At 43.0% G+C, this 19,467-nt stretch overlaps 7 protein-coding genes across 7 annotated transcripts; 5 read left to right on the top strand and 2 right to left on the bottom strand.

Annotated features, from left to right (window-relative positions):
• Positions 1 to 198: 198 nt before the first annotated feature.
• On the bottom strand, positions 199 to 2,932 carry EAF02_004679 (uncharacterized protein). Its single transcript, XM_038900727.1, has 4 exons — positions 2,135 to 2,932; positions 1,523 to 2,033; positions 896 to 1,463; positions 199 to 831 (listed from the first exon to the last, which is right to left on the bottom strand). Exons 2-3 carry the CDS (start codon positions 1,670 to 1,672, stop codon positions 903 to 905), a joined length of 711 nt encoding a protein of 236 aa, XP_038759239.1. The 5' UTR covers positions 1,673 to 2,033; positions 2,135 to 2,932; the 3' UTR covers positions 199 to 831; positions 896 to 902.
• A 1,001-nt stretch (positions 2,933 to 3,933) lies between these two features.
• Positions 3,934 to 4,773, top strand: EAF02_004678 (uncharacterized protein; the record flags this gene model as incomplete). The annotated part of the gene is made up of 1 exon (XM_038900726.1): positions 3,934 to 4,773. The coding sequence occupies one exon, from the start codon at positions 3,934 to 3,936 to the stop codon at positions 4,771 to 4,773; it is 840 nt and encodes a 279-aa protein (XP_038759238.1).
• Positions 4,774 to 5,666: 893 nt separating this feature from the next.
• Positions 5,667 to 6,738, top strand: EAF02_004677 (uncharacterized protein; the record flags this gene model as incomplete). Its single annotated transcript, XM_038900725.1, has 2 exons — positions 5,667 to 5,933; positions 6,103 to 6,738. The coding sequence occupies 2 exons, from the start codon at positions 5,667 to 5,669 to the stop codon at positions 6,736 to 6,738; spliced, it is 903 nt and encodes a 300-aa protein (XP_038759237.1).
• A 1,597-nt stretch (positions 6,739 to 8,335) lies between these two features.
• On the top strand, positions 8,336 to 9,808 carry EAF02_004676 (uncharacterized protein; the record flags this gene model as incomplete). The annotated part of the gene is made up of 1 exon (XM_038900724.1): positions 8,336 to 9,808. The coding sequence occupies one exon, from the start codon at positions 8,336 to 8,338 to the stop codon at positions 9,806 to 9,808; it is 1,473 nt and encodes a 490-aa protein (XP_038759236.1).
• Positions 9,809 to 11,123: 1,315 nt separating this feature from the next.
• Positions 11,124 to 12,689, bottom strand: EAF02_004675 (uncharacterized protein; the record flags this gene model as incomplete). The annotated part of the gene is made up of 1 exon (XM_038900723.1): positions 11,124 to 12,689. One exon carries the CDS (start codon positions 12,687 to 12,689, stop codon positions 11,124 to 11,126), a length of 1,566 nt encoding a protein of 521 aa, XP_038759235.1.
• Positions 12,690 to 13,637: 948 nt separating this feature from the next.
• Positions 13,638 to 14,659, top strand: EAF02_004674 (uncharacterized protein; the record flags this gene model as incomplete). The annotated part of the gene is made up of 3 exons (XM_038900722.1): positions 13,638 to 13,850; positions 13,927 to 14,366; positions 14,455 to 14,659. 3 exons carry the CDS (start codon positions 13,638 to 13,640, stop codon positions 14,657 to 14,659), a joined length of 858 nt encoding a protein of 285 aa, XP_038759234.1.
• Positions 14,660 to 16,086: 1,427 nt separating this feature from the next.
• On the top strand, positions 16,087 to 17,382 carry EAF02_004673 (uncharacterized protein; the record flags this gene model as incomplete). The annotated part of the gene is made up of 1 exon (XM_038900721.1): positions 16,087 to 17,382. One exon carries the CDS (start codon positions 16,087 to 16,089, stop codon positions 17,380 to 17,382), a length of 1,296 nt encoding a protein of 431 aa, XP_038759233.1.
• Positions 17,383 to 19,467: the final 2,085 nt, after the last annotated feature.

Raw genomic sequence — 19,467 nt, 5'->3', positions numbered from 1 at the left:
TTCAGATACAGGGCCGAGAGAGTTGTCTTCTAACGATATTTAGTGATAGGCTAGTAGATTTAGAAGTAGGGCAGCTAAATATGAGTGCTTGTCATCGCCCTTGGATCGATTTGATAGGAAGAATGGTTCAACCTGATCGATGAGGATGGTGGTAGTTATTGAGACCACGATTAGAGTAGATTTCTTCAGATATGCAACAAAACTTTATAGTGGAATCATTGTTCTATTATAGCCTTGCACTGAAAGGGAAGTACGTTTGGCAAATTAGTTGTGGTTAGGAACTTTGTTATGTTTCTCATCTGAGCCATAACGTTTAGATCGGTTGCAAGATCATCATTAAGGTTGACGAGAATGGCAACGTGGAGGTTTACATAAATACCAATGGGATCGTCTGGCAAATACCAACGTTGGTGATCTTCAGACCAGAACTAATATTTGGACCTGATCGACGACGATCAGAATTCGAAAAAAGGATTTCAGATATGCAACAAAATTTCCGATTTTGCAATTGTGACCTTTAACCGAGATTCTAGGGCTCTTTCTACACTGTGTGTATATCCTCTTTCCAAAAAGGGAGAGCAGAGAGAACTGGAAATGGAAATAATTCTTCAACGTCACTCGTATCACACCATACCAGAACAAGCAAGAACAAGGTCGAGGCGCATCAAAGCTCAAAGCGTCGTTATCATTATCCTGCCCATGAACTACCGAAATGCTCAATAAATGCTAGTGACTCGACTTTGGTGGAGGTGGTTCTTTTTGGAGATCTGAATACATAGGCGCATTTTCTTGGAGGCTGAAGAGAAGGCGCAAATCTGTTTCTGGTAACCGCTGTGTTTTACATGTCAGTATCTCGAAGTTAGAGACATAAAAAGCCACATGTGATAAGACTCACCCTATAGCTAATCCTGGATAGGTTTTCCACTATCATCTATCCGTCTCATCGGTAGACCTCTCCCCCACAAAATAATCCCCGAGTTTACCAACATAATCCTCAAATCCACTTGCAGCTTCTCACTTTCCTCGATATCGTCCTGACACCAATCAATATTCTCCTGGACTCTAATAAAATGTTCCTGGAATACTCTCTCGTGAAAGTATTTCAAAAACGCCTGTCGATGCTCCATGAGATTGGGATCTTCCTCATAACTCTGTATCAATTCCTCCAGCTCATGACGTCTCTCATACAACTCCATGATTTCCTTATTCTCAGGAGCACACTTGATCATTGGTTGTTCACGAAGTAGTTTAATGAGAGGGTTGATATAATTTTCCACGAATTGCTCTTCATCGTTTTCAAAATGTCGCATTTGCTTTTTGACATCTGCTTGGTTTTGTCGGATTATATTCTCGGCTTTGTATCCTTTAAGTAGTTCTTTGCAAGTATCGATTTCGGAATTTCTCTTGGAAATTCGGCATGGAATGCGCAAATAAGCTTTCAGAAGTTCACCATGCGCAAGGATCTGGAGAATTAAAGGGTCAATAAGTTGTGATAGAAGTATTAGAATGGAAAAGTGCTTACGATGCTATCATCAATACCACGGCTCCTTTTGAGGGGAGGCTCTGCTGATTCGTACAGTTCTTCCGGTTTTGGTTCTTCCGGTTCAACTTCCGGTTCTGGTTCTTCCAGTTCCGGTACTTCAGAACCAACGTCCGTCGTGTCGAGCTCCATTTCGTTTCCTTCTTCTTCGACGAATTTTCTTCCTGCGCTTCTCGGGATTATCCAGTCTGACCTTTTTGTGATGGATGTGAAAAGGTTGGAGTGGGGTTTTATACGAAAGACTGGTTGATTGTCAAAGGAAGATACCAGAAGGTGCTCAGGCAATGGAGTTGGCAATTCACTGATGATATTGAAAGAGATTCGGTGAATGTAAACGATTATTTAATACAAATCATAAAGACTGTGAAAATATGGTGGAGAGGACCCTTGATCATGCATTTATTTTGAGTGCTCCCCTGTCCGTTTTTAAGTATATGGCTTTCACAGGAGTATAGTTCTTCAGAACAATGGATATCGATGCCATCCGATTAATCTGGAGAACATATGGTCAACATAACTATGCTATCGATTGGGCCAAATATATGAAACCTTTTGTTGACTGACGAAGTGCAAGTCAACTATAGAACAACTTACCAAATATATCATCACGAAGTTGTTTTTTATTCGGCGTTGTGAACCATCCTGACTTCATCTATGTAATGGAAGGCGGGAGAAGAAGAAAAGCCTTTCCAATGCTGGTATATAAGGGCTCCGTCTGGGCAACTCTTAATTCTGTCGTCGACCTTAATTTCTACGACATTGCGAGGGCGAGAGACTCCACTTCATACCTCTTCTTCTACCGCGTTTACTCTCAGCTCAAAAAGATGCGCAAGAAAGCCTCACCCTCCTCATTATTTTACCCTGTCGTGGTTGATATAATTTAGAATTTATCTTCGAGCATGTTCTCTAGGTTTCCGAGCAGTACATGCCAGAAAACGGTCTCGTAGCGTTGGTAGCTTTACTTTCCTTTGTTTTTCATCTTCGGGGTAGGTGGATGCTTATTCTTATTCTTAGTCTTATTCTTCCATTTTGGTCCCTCATTCTTTCATTGAGAAACTTGAATTCTATTGCTAGCCAACTAAGATGACGTCTGTTCCAAGGTTTTCTTAGGTTTTCTTCTTGGAGAATTCGTCGGATCTTCTCTTTTAAAACCTGGTCCATGGAAATGTGAAGGTATGTAATGGTCCAAGGATTTATGGGAGAATATAATATGATGCATAGGGCGGTCGTCTTTGTTTAGATAATTACTTTTGAGTGAAGTATTGTATACTCTTCCAAGTTCCGCAATAAGGATTTGGACAGAATAGCCAAGATTCGGCTCGTCTATGTGAATTATGCCATCAAGTCGTAGAATACGTATGTGACTTGGAACTAGGGGTTCGTAGAGACCTGCGGTTTTGATTGACCTCTTGACCTGGTCTCGAGTATTATTAGACAACATAGTGCCCCGTTCTTGGGATAGGTCGATATCGACATCATTTGATAGGCTGATGACCAAGTGGCCAGTGATCCGCTGGCTGTTTCATCCTCGATCAAGTTCGTGCTTGAGTTGTTCAAACACTTTATGTTATGGGAGAGGAACGATGCAAGTAGGTATTTCACAATACTGGCCTCGCTCGAGGTCATTGATTATCAAATATTCTTGAGGGATATCATCGCGAACAGTTTCCGGACTCAGTCTAGTAAATCAGTAAAATGATTGACTTGAGTAGTAGTGAAGTGATATTCCAAAAAGAGAGCATCCAATAAAGCGCTGTAGAATGTGGCATGTAATCCTTCAACTCAACCCATAGCTTTCTTGAGTGTACCTGATGTAATAAAAGTCCATTGTAGCTGAGTATAAAATTGGACCTTTGATGCCCGAATGACGGTAAACGTGAATGAAGCGAATTTTGCCCAAGGCGGTGAATCTCCCCAATCCACCCCAGCCACTCGAATTAAGGTTAAACGCCTCCAATCCTAGCCTCACCGAATACTATCCCCGTAGTAACGGTCGATATCTGCAGATAATTATGTATTTGGTACCTGAATGCAACAGCTGGCGCACTCGGTGAGAAGACGTTCTGATTTCATCATCGTTTGATACGTATATTTAAATCTTGAAGTCTGTGAAATCTTGAGTGGTTTTAACAAACTTCCCATTGATACACCATTCCAAGAACTGAGTCTCTAGATATCTATCGCGCAATATAAGGTTAATTTTGGCTACATTTGGCGGGGATTTCAATAAAATAGGTGGTTGGGCAGCGAACCTTGGAATAATATAACGGGTAAATTTCTTTTTCCATTCCTCGGACGATTTTGATCTTCTTCTTCTCTATACACATTCCTAATATTCATACTAATCATTGAAGTTAATCTAGACCTTTATCTCCATACATTAACGATCCAAAATGCGTTACCATTCTTCATTCCTCGCTTTCTCCCTCCTCACCTCAACCACAGCTCTCCAGATTCCATCATTACTCTCACCGCCGGAACCTTTCTATGCACCACTTTCCCTCGACCTTGATATTTCCTCAGAATCATCTATAATATCAAATGAAACTATTTTCCCAGATACTTCACCAGCTTCCTCAAAACCTAAACCCGAACTCCTCAAACGCAACGGAAACTGCCCCAGCAATTACAACTCCTGTTCTACTTTGAAAGATTCATATGGCGGTGCTTGTTGTCCTGCAGCCGCAGTATGTTCAACAGATGCTGCTCATAACATAGCTTGTTGTGCAGTTGGCGCATCTTGCACTGGTACTATCGCAGTCGCAACTGCAACAAGTCCAGCATCAGTTTCTGCGACTGCAACGGGAACATTCGTTCCAAATGCTTATTTCCCATTCCCGATCTTACCTACTTCTTATGTCAACTCTGCAGCATGTGCTAGCGCGACGGATTCTTGTGCTAAGAACTATGCGCTATGTACTGTTGATCTCGAGGGAGGAATGGGCGCGGGAATCACAATCTCGGCTGCAAATGGCGGTGTTACTGTGGCTGCAAGCACCATCAGTGGGGGATGGTTGCCAGCAGCTAGTGCAGCAAGCGTCTGTCAGAGTCTGAGTAGTGTTGCTTGTAATGCTGTTGAAAGCGCTGGATGTGCACAATTCGGTACGGGAGCCGCAACTGCTACCTTCGTCATTGGGACTAATGGAGTGGGCGCGATGATTCCAAGACCAACCATGATGAATTGTCTGCCATATGCGGCTGCTGCGGCTGGAGTTATGGGATTGGTGATTTGAGGTGAAAGCGGACGGATTGGGATTTTATGAGAGTCCATTTGGAATTTGAAGTGGAAATCACGATATGCTTCCTATTTTGAGAAGGGTGCGATATACAATTGGTACAGCGGAAGGATATGCAATAAATGTTACGATATAATGTCTGGCTGGGTATGGCGGAATGACTTTAAGATGAGTTGGTGGTATTTATCTACATGGGACGAAAGGGTTAGCGAGTTGGGGAAAGGAGGCGCGCGTGAAAAGCTTGATAAGCGGATACCTATCTTGAGCGATTGAGCATAGTTTTGGAGTTTGACGACTAACGAATATGGATGAGGATTTCTGATGTGAATTGATATGAGGGCAGTCGGTGGGAATTATTCCAAGCATCATACCTAGATAAATATCAATGTGTACAATTTATGAACATACAAAAGAATAATGGTTTTCTTCGAAACATATTCGTGAGGGATGCATGAATCTGAAGTGTTAGGGACAAACTCGGCTGTGAATGGGGGGTTACTACTATCTGCATGCTCGTATATAGAAAATACAATCCGATAAATGACAGAATAGCTTAGTATAGCTCATGATGTAAGATTACATACCTAGGTAGATACTGATCAACAGCTTATCGCGGTCTACTGTTTAGGGAATTCATGCACTAGCCGGACGCCTAAATAGTCTACCCCCACCATAACTACCCCGCATTCGTCATAATCTAACCTCATATCTTACAAATCACCTGGCAATTCGATATCACCATACCAGTTGCATTTTCCAAATACTGTTCTATTCCCATTCTCATTCTCATTCTCATTCTCATTACGATATATATCTATTGAACCTCAACATCCGACATAAACCCCCTTTCAATTCCTTCATTCAAACTTCCACCACACCACCACCCAATCATGATCTCCGCCACCTTCTACCCAAACTTTACCTCCCAATCCATCTCCACAAGCTCCGATATCTCAATTCATACCCTCACAGGACCCAAAAATGGCCCTCCTCTTCTTCTCGTCCATGGTTTCCCACAAACACATCATATATGGCATTTAGTTACGCCGCATTTGGTTGATCGCTTTTCTCTTGTGTTGGTGGATTTGAGGGGGTATGGGGAGAGTTCTAAGCCGAAGAGTAGTGAGGAGCATAAGGAGTATAGTAAGAGTACTATGGTAGGTTTTTGTGTTTTGTTTATGTTTTTGTGGTGTGTTATGGGTGTTTGTGTTTGCATCTTCTTTTGGGGAATGTAAAATGGGTGGTAGATTCGAGGATTGCGGAGTCAGAACTTCTTTGTATACTATACAGTTCATACACTCTACAAAACTCACTAACATACTCTAGGGCTCCGATCTTCTAACCGTAATGAAGCATCTCGGCTATCCACAATTCTCAATCCTAGCCCATGACCGCGGCGCCCGTGTCGCCCATCAACTCGCCATAGATCATCCAGAAGCCGTGACAAAGCTTATACTTCTAGATATTCTCCCCACTCTAACCATGTACGAATTAGGAAAACATACCTGGTATCAAAAATACTGGCACTGGCCTTTCCTCTCGCAACCTTCTCCCTTCCCTGAACAAGCAATTCTGGGGAATCCTAACCTTTTCTCTGAGAAATTTCTAGGGAAAGGTGGAGTGGGTAAAGGATTTGTTATGGATGCGAAAGCTAGAGAGGTGTATGACGGATTATTGAGAGATGAAGAGGGTGTACATGGTATGTGTGAGGATTATAGGGCTGGGGCGTCGATTGATCTTGAAGAGCAGAGAAGAGATAGGAAAGAGGGAAAGAAGATTCAATGTGATGTTTTTGTGGTTTGGGGTGAGAAGGGCGCATGTGGAAGTGAGTTTGGAGATGTAGTAGGGCTCTGGGAAGAGGTTTGTGGAGGAAAGGTGGAGGGTGTTGCGGTGAATGGGGGGCATTATATTCCGGAGGAATGCCCGGAGGAGTTGGTGAAGTTGGTTAAGAATTGGTTTTGAGGAGTGAGTAATAGAAGTGTGCTATTGTAGATGGGGTTGAGGCGGTGATATCATCATCGTAGTTCCTCAATGCTATGACATTGACAGTGAAAGTAAGAAAGTCAATATCTATGCCACATTCTAGTATAAAAGCAACTTTTTCACCAAACATTTCACACCCTTCGAAAGAAACAGTAAAAGACTCGATGAACTGAGCAAGGAATGAAAACATAACGACCGCTTGGGAATAATACATACAGTAGTATAACATCCAATTCATTCTACTTTCAATCCCGTCAAGTAATAAATCCATTCAATTGCTCAAATACTGTAATTTTCAAAACACTAGCTGTCTATTGAAGTACCTACCCATGAAGAGCCACCAGTGAGCTGATTATTAAGCCGCAATGATTATGTAAAGCTTACCTTAACCCCCACCATTTCCGTTCGACAACTTGTCATTTCTCTACAATTCAGTTAGACCAGACAAAGCCGACCAAGTAGCACATGAGAGCCAGCCAACTTGAGGAAAGGCTGAAAGGTCGGTTGGCAAAGATCATGAGCTTTTTCTAGGATAAAAGGCATTAGTAACTGGCTTTCAGCACTCACCTTGGTCTACTTGACGTGCAGACCATGGCCAATTAACAGAGAACTACAGTAGTTACAGAAGTTCCGATAGCATATCTGTTGTATATTTCAAGCCCCCCGAGCTGTCCTGGCCTCCCATCTCAGCTCTTTAGCATCTCTTAAAATAAGACAATGGACCCGCCATTGGTCGCCAGCAACGGGAATTCTAACACAGTGACTGAAGCTCCCCTTTGCGCGATATGTTTCCGCACAGCTTACCTTGGATGACGCCGATTCCGGTGGGGCCCTGAAGAACGAAGATGACGTATCGGTGCTATACTTCCCACATGCCGACTCGTTCAGGTCCGTTACAGACACGAGTCGTGAGATTGAGGATTCTGACAGCATTTGAAAGGGGGGAGTTGTTTATGAGCGAACGGTGACGCCACCTAATCTGCCGGAACTCTCCGATTCCTTTCCATGCAAGTTCTGTCTTGCGCTAAAAAGATCGCTGCTAGATCGCTACGGTGACTGCCTCTGGTGGAAAACCCCCTCTCAACCTCTGCAAATCGAGGGAAGGTATCAATGGTACTCGCCTCCAGAGACACGGAAAGCGAATAAGGGTCCATATTTCCGACTAAGTGCGTTGGCTATAACTTACAGCCACCCCGGAATAGAAATCGCCTATCATCATCAAACAGAGCCGGATAAGTTTTCCAATCATGGCAGAACCTGGTTAGTCGAAGTTTACTCTGAGTCTTCATGGTTACGCTTAGTCGCTTACTTGTGCTTTGTCAGGTCGCTGTAGAGATTGGCTTCACATCGAGCGAACTCCTATAGCCCTGCAAGGACCTACGTCCGAAAAGGTCATGCATTGATCAAGAAATGGATCAAAGAATGCGATTTAAATATAGAGTGCTTAGAGTATCGCGAGTTTCCGCAAAACAAAGTAAATTTCTTACCAACACGACTCCTCTTTCTTGGTGATGGTACAACAGGCCAGTGTCCCCAAATTGTGGAGACAAGAGATTTACTTGAAAATCGTTCAGAAATGGCCAGGCAGCAGTTACAATACGCATGCCTCAGCTACTGTTGGGGGTCCGATTTGCCGCTGACCACAACTTCCAGTACACTGTCGAAGTACAAATCGGAGTTACCAGAACACAAGATGCCACAGATTTTTCAGGACGCAATTGCCGTGTCCCACGGGCTTGGTATGCAGTATCTCTGGATCGACGCCCTTTGCATCCTCCAAGATGTACGTGAGGACTGGGAAAGGGAGGCCCTCATGATGTCCGACGTTTTTTATCATTCCTTCATCACCATCGGTGCAGCAACCGCGAGGAGCTGCCATGATAGCATTTTCACTCCGAGAGAAGATCTCTCTTGTACCTTGAGCTTTCAGTCCTCGCTCTCAAAGGAGGTCGTCGGGTCATACTGCATTTATCTCTCTAAAATGTCGCGGGAAGACCCCTCTGACATCGACTTGTCCAATTCTATCTGGACAAGCCGAGGCTGGGTCTGGCAAGAGCAGATCATGGCACAGAGGCTTCTTGTATTTGGTAAAAATATGGTACATCTGAAATGCCACAATTGCATCTATTCTGAGGATGGAACTGTGGATGAGGTGTCCTCGAGCTATATCCTCAGGGCGTCGAGATTTCAGACTTCATATATCTCACCTGGTGATTGGAATATGTGGATGATGGATTTCAGCGGCAGGCAGTTCACTTTTCCCAGCGAAAAGCTGGCCTCTGTTTCCGGTCTCGCTCTAGCATTCGAAAGAGTAATGGCTACGCAAGGCCAACCCTCGGAGTATCTTGCGGGACATTGGCGGAATGAATACTTTGATGGCAGCCTGCAATGGGCTATTAAGCCAGGGAATAAGGTTCCCTTCCACAACATGATGAAGGATCTACATGACCCCGAAAAATACTGCGCGCCGTCATGGAGCTGGGCGTCAAGGAATCAAGGCCGGCTTATCACGCTGCCCATGTGGCCCAATCAGAGGAAAACAATGGCGGACTTCGAGTTTATATCAAACAATCTGGTTGCTGCGAAGTCAAACGTCCGAGTTAGAACGAGACCAGGTTCGTCTATCACGCTCCGAGGAAGGGTCCTCCCATTCGCTTATCCTCCAACTGAGAGCATTGGGCACTATAATATACCCGGTTTTTTATACCGCTCTCCGGGGTGGGAAGCCCCTGTTCCTGGAGGGACGATTTATTATTTCCTGGATTGGAACCCCCTGCTAGACGATACCTCGTGGGAGGAACTCAAGCTATCTCTGCGGCTTTTCCTTTTGACCGACGTCGGTATGGGGCTCATTTTGTTATCAGAAACAAAATATCAGCCAGGATTTCTGCGGGTGGGCGCGTTGCTATTCATGTCCTCGAACGGAGGCATGTCCTCGAGCCCCAGCATGAAAAGTCTAAGTTGGTCGAGAAGTAGCTGGATTTACGATAACTTAAGATCCGACTTTCTTCAAACTGGCTGGAATGTAGAAAATGTGGTGCTTTACTAAAGTTCTCTCTTGGACTTCAGATCTCCTTGTTAAATAATTCCAATATTAATGCTTGAGGCTGAGATGGGTGTCGGTTGGACGTAGCATAGGCTACGAGAAATCTCGGTCTGCCTTAGCGAAGGGAAATGTTCGTATGAGAGAGATGCAGTTGACGTAGCACCTACGATGGTAGGTCCTAATTATCAATATTGCATTCTGTGTAAAAAGTATCTATCTACAGGAAGTAGCAGTCCTCATTTAAGGGCTGCTGTAAGAGCTAGTCTCTTTCGCATTCGCTTAAGTGTCTCAATACGAATAAGCAGGACTGATCCGACTAAATATGAAGATCTACATGACCAGGATGGATATCCTTACTGTAGAGCTTCATACTTAGGCAGTCATTATACTTAGTTACTGTCGGGATAGGGGTCATGTATTTGTGCTAGCGTATGCACTAGCACCCCAACATCACAACATATGGGTTTCGAAGTCTTAGCTTTTAGACTCTCAAGTAATGTTACAAAAGTGTGAACTATAGTAGTATATTAAATTCGCCATCCCCATGGTAATACTAAGAGTTATATAATTACAAGAATTTTACATTTGTTATTATCAGTTGGATTTCAATTTGAAGTCTAATCTAAATCACCTACGTGATTATTCATCACACTTCCTTAGTTTAAGAATACCTTAAACTAAGCGATCCGTTATTATATACGGCAAATTACTCTCATGCCCTAAAATTGAGAGCTGATTTACTCTCACATTTTTTAGAACCTATGATAGAATCTATGATACGAATCTATCTCAAACGAATAGATTCTATAATTTGAGATAGAATCTCAGGGGTATAAGAGTAAAACAAATGCGATTTTCAGGACATAAGAGTAATTCAATAATGTTTGAAGGGTATGAGAGTAATTTGCCGTTATATAAAAGGTAAAAAGATCCCTTAAGGATCTCTTTCCTCTGTCTTCTCTAGCTTTCTTATTCTAGTTTATCTGACTTCTACAGATATGCTCTAGTTTGTGATCGTGACACCCCAACGGATCGTAACACCCCAACGGATTGTAACACTTCCACATAGCCTAGAGACAATCATCACAACACACGGTAAGCCATCTAACTATCAGATAAAGTCGATTCAAGGCTGTATACTAGATTGGAATATCACTTGGTTGTTTGAGATGCTAGTAACCACACAGATGTAGATAGGTCTCAGTGTTCAACCACATATCAAAACTAATGATTTTTCTACAAAACTTAATGGTTCTGTTGGGGTTTTCAATCGATATCCAAGCTCATTTGCAACAAACAGGACATCTCCAAAAGTACACTATACAAAAAAAGAGAAACAAACACACCAAACAAACAAATCCAGCACAGCCCTTACACTTTCACCACACCCTCCTCTCATCACAAACCGCATAAACCCATTCAAACTCCAATCCGAAGAAACCGGAAATCCATTTCGAAATTTCCCCCTCCATTCCCTCGCTCTCTCTCTCATTTCTACATCGCCCATTAATTTCTCAATTCCTATCTTGATATCCTGTTCCACTACCCCATCTTCCATATTCTCCACAACTCTATATCCAATCTCCAAATAATCCACAATCAATTTCGAATTATAAAATTGATCTCCCCGAACCGGCCAAGTCAAAAACGGAACACCTCGTCCTATCGCCTCAGCCGTAGAATTCCATCCACAATGCGATAGAAAACCTCCCGTGGAAACATGAGACAGGATGAGAAGTTGTGGGGCCCAGCCATAAATTACAAGACCGCGTTTTCCTACCTTGAGAGCGAGATCCTCGGGGTAAAAGCCCCCGAGTTCTCGTGACTCTTTGGGTATACCAGCTAGTGGGGGTATGACCCAAATAAACGAGATGCAGGAATGTTCCAACGCGTTTGCAATGTGAGAATACTCAACCATGACAGGACCGACGTCACTTCCAAATGCGATGTAAAGCACCTCATCCTGTTCTTTCGAATCTAGCCACGCTAGAACCTCCTCTTCTGAATGATTCGATAAGCGTTGAGACCGTCTCCCTCTGATGAGCGAACTATCATTCGCAGATTCCCAGTATGTTTCAGGGAGAAGGGGACCCACGTCCCAAATAGGCACGTTCCAATCAGGCATGTAGATTTTCAACTCGGTCGTTATGTAGTCGAGAAATGGCTTTTCCAATTCTTCACATGTATTGTACATTATTCCAATGGTGCCATTGATTGCCACAAACCATCGCGGTAGATTTCCTGGTTCGGGGGGTTCAGAAAACGGGGTGCGATCGAAATCAGGGTCTTCAGGTGGCGTCAGACCTGCAAACACTTCCCGGTCAAAACGTCTGTAATCTTCTGGTGTAATGGATATCTCCACTGGCAATCCCTCTATGGTTTTACTTTGCTCTCCAGTTTCAAATTTTTCAGCTGCTGCTTTCAATTTCATCACGTGAGACATCATAGATGCAGCACATGCGCCGAAGGAAACAAAGGTCACAACTGGAATATTACACTTGGTAAAAATATCTTTAGTCCATTCCATTTGGATATCGACGATTGCGCATATAATAGGAGGTGTCGAGTCCGAGGTGATGTGGTCGGTGATGCGGCACATAAGCTGACTGACTGCTTCCAGGCGGAATTGATCGACCACATAGGATAAAGATGATGATGGAGTGATGTAGAGAAAAGAAGTTAGGGGATTTTGAATGAATGATTGGGGGAGTGTTGCGGGGACCGACCAGGGAGGTTCGAAAGGAGTTTCGATGCCCCGATCGGGGATAACAAGCGTAGTGTTGAAGTTGCGTGCGGTGAGGCGTGTGCAAAGCTCGATGCATGGGTGGAGATGACCTTGCCCTCCACCTGTGACGACGAATATTTCACCGTTTACACGTTCCATGCTTGAGTGTATTTTAACTTCTCCCGATTTGACGTGATTGTTTGAAGCTACTTAAATGTAAAGATGTATTGTAGAAGAAAGAACACAAGAAGTGAAAGGGTAAGGAAGGTGGAACCGTAGTGGAAGCTAGAGGAAGACTATTTGTGAAGTGAATTGAACCTCTAAGCCCAAACACCCATTGAATATTAGACAAAGCCAAAAATGAACTCCAAAATATAGCCGGGGTGAAAGTAGAAAATTGTAGCAAAATCAAACTACCAGAACTTTCGGTATGAGACGATTGATTGACCATCATATCCGAGAGTTTAACCCTGAAGGGTTTTCATGAACGGACATGCCGCGATGCTACCATAAAAAATGCTAGATAATCTTTGACGAGTCTTTCAGATTGGTCGCTATTGCGATTGCCACTTGGTTCCTTCCTAACAGAAGTGATACTATACACACTGAACTGTTTGCGCAGAATAATCAGGACCAGAGAAGCATGCAGATGCTTGCCAGTGCAAGTATTTTCAGTCAGAAAAGTCACCCATTCGTTTCTCAGAAGCAATATGACGAATGAACTCCCTTCAGTTGAACCGCCCGAAGAAAATGGTGAATCGACTCAAGGGGTTCCTTCCTGTTTGCGTGCAAGCTAGGGACATGTCTGTTGGGAATTAATGTGTGGAGCCTTCTGCATTTGGAAGATTGAGAAATAGAGCCTTCCACTTGTGCGAAATATCTTACACTCGACATTGTTGGAGCGTCTTTCTCATCGGATTCAAACATCTCATATACGCATAACACAATACTTATCATCAATTTTGGTTAATCAAATTTCATACTTATTATTATCGGGACCTCTTCATCATCAATTTCGAAACTTCGAATATACACAACACATTGTGTATCGTCCCTTTTGGCTGATCAACTTACCGCCATTTTACTGTGTCATTAGAGTACGTCGCGATGAGGGAAAATAACTTCAATGTAGCCAATATGTCCAAGGCCGGTGTTTTCCTGTATAATGCCCCGGATGGTTTGAAATATCCTGATCGCGACAATGATTTTATCATGGCCAAGATGACCATGCGCGTGGGTTCAAATCCCCCCAATGATAGTACAAAAGCCACAATCTATATGGATCGGGTGTATGAATCCGGAAATTTCAAATGGGCATATGTATGTCGTTACTGTATTCTTCTTATTGCTGTTTGCTGCTGCCACCCTCTGAATTTAGTACTAATCAGTTAACCAGAATGGATATTATACAAATGGTAAAGAATCTGGTCGGCGCTGTGTGTTAAAGCGCTTTAAGACAGGACCTGTGTATCATGATGGTCCATACAAGCAGCAACTTGAGGTAGATAAAAAGGCACAATCTATCATTGATGCATTCAATGCCGCAAACACGCCATCAGAATGGCACAGTGATGAAGTCAATGCTGGAAATACTATTCCAATATACCCAGTCCGCCTCATCCCGTCGACACTTTGGATTAACAACGAGACGGGAGCCGTAAGCATTATAGAACCATTTATCGAGAAGTACCGAAAGTTCAACAGCCCCACAGGATGGGTTCCGGGTGATGACGAATTTGCTGGTCCAATTCAAGCCTTGAGTCACTTTTCCTATCACATATCTGACGGCAAAATGCTATTGTGCGACCTTCAGGGAGGCGGAGATGCCAATGGATAGTAAGCTTGCTTTTCCTACAAGCCATCTTTTCGGCTCTTTCCCAGTTAATTTCTCAGGAATCAGTATATTCCCTAACTCGCTCACTAGCACCCTCGCAGACCCAGCCATTGCATCAGATGATCCACAAAGGCTATATGGAGCATCAGATATGGGACCTCGAAGTATCAGAGATTTCTTTAAACGTCATGTCTGCGGGTTATACTGCAATCCACAGTGGCTCAAACCTGAGGTGGTTGAAGAAAGAGAGGTACATCCAATTCAGCGAGGGCTCTTACCACCTTACGACACCTAAAGAAGGAGTGAGTATGAAAGGGGCAAAATAACTCTGGGACATTCTTCGCTCCCTTCATTGACAGCAGTTGGAGTTTTGGTATTCAAGAAGCAAAATGATTAAGAAGTTGAGAAGTGAATTGTTTTGAATTCAGCCAGGAAATATATCGGAGCTATGAATGGCTTCTTTTTGATCGATAGCTTCGGCGATAAAGATGAGTGTCGGTTTCTTTTCATGTCCTTTCGTTGATCAATTATGATAGGATGTTTGAGGATTTCGTAGCGTTAAACAAACTTGATATGAAGAAACGAGTTTGAGGCTTGAGACTTGATCACGTGAAAGTTCTTCTGTGATCCGAAGTTACCGAAAATGATGAAAGCTGACAATGCCGTCTTTACGAGTACTTACGAGCACTTACGAGCACTTACGAGCCCCTGTGATTAGTAAGCATGATCATTATGCTGGGCCTGGGGGTGATAGACGCCAAAACCCCTTGATGATTTATTCGAACAAATCAAATTTGGCTTGATACCACCAGGTTTCAGGGTGCAGGTTGTCCAGGTTGCCCAGGTTGCCATTTCATGCCGGTGTAGATCCTCAGAACCTTCGCACCAGTGTACCAACAAATGTGAAGCAACCTGTTACGGGCGTGGTTTGATATGTGGCGGCTGGGCGTGTGGGAGGGTGGCTGCGCGTGGCTTGAGCAAATAAAGAAATCATTTACCAACAAAGTGACGTGAAACATGCATCTATAAAACTTCAATCTCGTAATTCTATGCATTACATCGTATGGATTCTATTTATATTTGTATTTATATTTATACTCAATCCAATCCAGCAAGAAAAAGAAAGAGATCTAGATGGCGGTAAAGCTCACCACTCCAGCTCCAATATCCTTCTTTTCGACCCATATATTGATCAAAGTGATAGAACCAATAGATCCATCACCGCGCCAGGACTCTGAGAAGCAAAGCCTCAATCGAAAAGGTTCCAAGGTACATCCATCCATAGGTAAGCAAGCGCCAATTGATCATAAATAACTCATCTACAATACATTCATATTTACATTCATCGTAGACAGTCTTTATTGTCCCTATCTATGGTAACCTTGGAAAGTGGTAAATATTCAAACGTCAACGTCAACGTCGTGTGCATCATTTCCCCTTTAATAATTAATTCTCACATCTGGATTTCTTGGGGAAAGAGACTTTAGTCACAACTGATCCTTGAATCGACCAATTATTCACGTCAAGAATGAACCTTAAAGACCATCGAACTTCTTGAACACCCTTGGCAACAACACAGCCTCAAATATTCTTACATTACACCCGGCAGTGAATACACATATCTATTCTCTTCCACAATCTTCATCCCTCTCTTCTTTTAAGGGGCAATTTATCGTCCTTTTCCTTACAACTTGATGGGAATCTTTCACCATGAATTCAATCATGAGATCTCGAAATAATGGAAAGATCTCCATAGCCGTCGTCCTTTCATACGTATTCGACTGGGTGATTTGTATTGTTGCAGCAGCGCTTGGTTCTGTGTTCAATTACCAGACGCCCAATAAACGACCCTTTTCACTCGTCGATCCAGATATCAGCTTTCCACATCAAAATCACGAGAAAGTCCCCACCTCTCTCCTTGCCGTTTTGTCATTTATCGTACCTGCTCTCGTCATTCTTCTCGTCACTTTGACTCTGGTCCCAGGCCCAACAGTCCCAAAATCTGTACCCAAAGCTTTGATTTGGAAACGGAAGTTATGGGAATTGCACGCTTCTTGGCTCGGACTTGCATTATCCTGCGCCTTGGCATTCGTCATCACGAGTGGAATGAAGAATCTTTTTGGACGACCCCGTCCAGATTTGATATCGAGATGTATTCCTGATATGGAAAATATCGCAAAGTGGGCTGTTGGTGGTGGTGATAGACCAGAAGGAATTGTTTTGGTTCAAGCGGGTATCTGTCAACAAACAGATAAGGAGATTCTCAATGATGGATTCAGATCTTATCCTTCTGGTCACTCATCATTTTCATCTTCCGGACTTGTCTACCTCAGTCTCTTCCTAGCATCTAAACTCGCCTTAACAGTCCCTTACCTTGCACCTCAAGCTTATACCGCCGATTCTTCACTCTCTCATTCTGCATTTCCATCCCGCCACACTCCGAGTCATCAGCGTAGTGATTCTGAAGTTTCCGCCAAGAACATGGATACATCAGCTCTCACATCAGGTCACAACGATAAGTTAATAGCCTCCCGCAACCAAGCTGCAGCTCCTCCCCTCTACCTCCTCCTCATCACTGTTATCCCTACCTTTCTATCTGTCTACATCTGTTCAACCCGCTTTTCCGATTTCCGTCATCACGCTTTCGATATCCTATTTGGTTTTTTCCTCGGCGTCCTCACGGCCATCTTTTCATTCCGCTTCTACCATCTCCCTCTCTCCCAAGGCGCAGGCTGGTCATGGGGACCCCGCAGTTCCGACCGTGCGTTCTGGGCCGGTGTGGGAGTGGGTAGCTATGTAAGTAACGCGAATAGTCCCGTCGGCGGACTCCATCACCATGATCATCACCAATCCACAAGCTACGAGAGTCACATGACTCGCACTGGAGATTTGGAAGAAGCGCGCACCGATAGTGCGCATGGCCATAATAGAAATGTGAGCAATTTTGAAGTAGGGAATCATCCGCCTCCGAATGTGAATCTGCATCCTGATTTGAATCCTAACGCAATGACGGTGTAATCTTGAGAGGGTTATTGCGATGGCTGTGTGTTAACGATTGTTTCTTTCTGTAGGATAATATCGAACTTTTACCTAGGGTTGCGCAAGCGAGAGTGGTGTAACTGAAGGCGTTTGTTTTGGGCGAGAGGTATGATGATTTAAAAAAAAATTCAAAAAGAAAGAAAACCTTTGGGATTACACATGCGGCGATATTGGTGTATATTATTCTAGGGTGCCAATTTTGGCATGATATCTTTATTCGAGCATCGAGCGAGGTGTTTAGGTTTCTGGGGAAAATCTATGTTTTTGTATGTTTCTATGAGTATGAGAGAAATTTTTTGTGTGCTACTGTGTATTGTGTACTATGTACTGGTATCATTTATCATGTGTGTCTGTCTGTACGCATATCGAGACTTCCCTTCTTGATAGGAGTCTAGAATTTAGATGATTCGATTGTGGAATTTAAGACTGCGATTCTGTTATGTATTGTTATGTCGTGTCGTGTTATACTCATATCATTATCATCTTTGATACTCAAAACCAAGTGAGCCAGAAGTCATGGTAATAGCTTCCCCTCATCTGATCTTCCTATCTGTGAGCGGAATTATCATCGTCGACGCGTGGAGATATGAGTTTATTTCCAAGATTGGAGATACCAGGAACTCTTAATCATAGCTATACTTACTAATTAACTTAAAACTCGTGGTGGAGTCTATCGATCGAATACAATTATTATTCTTTGTCCTTCTTTTCCTTTTTTTTCGATTTTCCTTTCTCCTTCTTTTCCTCTTCAAATTTGTTTCTGAACACTCCACCTCGTTTCATCTCACCTCACCTCACCTCACTTCACTTCACTCACCTCACCTCTCCACCTGCCTCTCCACCTCCACGTTCAAATCCTAATTCCATCAACACAAACTATATAAGTGTAAAACATCTCCTCATCTCCACACCACACCGCATTATCCAACCCCCTACACACTACACACTATACACTCTTCATCAAATCTCCACCCGAACCCGCACCCACACCCACCTTAAACAACTCCTCTTCCCAGAACATCATCCTTTCAATTCCCGTAGGAGTAAAACGCCACATCCGTTTGTGATACAAGACAAGACAAGTCACGAAACCCATATCTACATCTCAAACATCCGAGCCTGCAAAATGTCTTACCTACCTAGGTACTCAAGCCTCAAAACAACTTCAAACAAGAGCGATGGAAAGAAAATCTTGAGGATAAAGGGAGAGGGAAGAAGGGGAAGGAGATTTGTTGGGGAGATTCTATTGCTACAGATATGTGCTTGTTAGGTAGGTAGGTAGGTAGGTAGATACTACTAGACTGAGACATCTATCTGGAATTTTGAATTTCGGAAAAGATGCGTCTCTAAAGGTTATAGACAGAATATGGGGTTGAAAATAATGTGAATTCTCGAATAAACTCTTACATTATAAAACTCCGTGTCTGATTGTAGGGGAAGAGATATACTGAAACCATGAATGCATGATCCGTGTTCACTAATGTAGTGAAATAAGTGATGGTTTACTAAATTTGTTTGGGGTGCTAGGTTAGAGATGATGTTATGGAAGTATGAAGTATTGGTGATAGGTTTTCTCGGAGTGCAAGCTTAAGATTGATCTCTGGATGGTGGAATTGGACTGGGCTGGGTTGTAAATATGGTTTGAGGGTTAAGTTGTGACTTTTGAATGGAAATATTTGATTGAATAGAACTGATTACTTGGTTGTTAGATGGATGGTATAGGATTCGATCTTCAGGATTTGAATAAAAGCATGCTTCAATAATTTAAGTGAGATTAATTGTGTTTCGAAATGTTTCTTATGTAATCAATACTGTTAGATGTTTTGTATTGATATGACAGATGGACAGCTAAAATGGTGATTAATAGAAATATTCTAACAGGAAAATATATTCTGACAGTCATCTCACACTCTCATGTTGAATTTGAGTCTCGTGTGGTGACAGATGGCTTTTATTGCCTATCATGTCGGTAAGTTGAGGGAGACGCACACAAGGACTACTTGGAAAGAGATTGATTCACATCACTCCTCATAATCCTACAATCCCGCCGAAGAAGAATTCAGA

This window comes from Botrytis sinoallii, assembly GCF_014898435.1.
Source record: "Botrytis sinoallii strain Bc 23 chromosome Unknown BSIN_007, whole genome shotgun sequence".
Taxonomy (NCBI): domain Eukaryota; kingdom Fungi; phylum Ascomycota; class Leotiomycetes; order Helotiales; family Sclerotiniaceae; genus Botrytis; species Botrytis sinoallii.
The sequence above is the reverse complement of the archived record's forward strand: the minus strand, read 5'-3'. Positions and strand labels throughout refer to the sequence as shown.

Coding starts and splice junctions, on each gene's coding strand:
- EAF02_004679 (XM_038900727.1), bottom strand. CDS start 1,672: ATGGAGCTCGACACGACGGACGTTGGTTCTGAAGTACCGGAACTGGAA. Junction 1,464..1,522: donor GTGGTATTGATGATAGCATC/GTAAGCACTTTT, acceptor TTAATTCTCCAG/ATCCTTGCGCATGGTGAACT.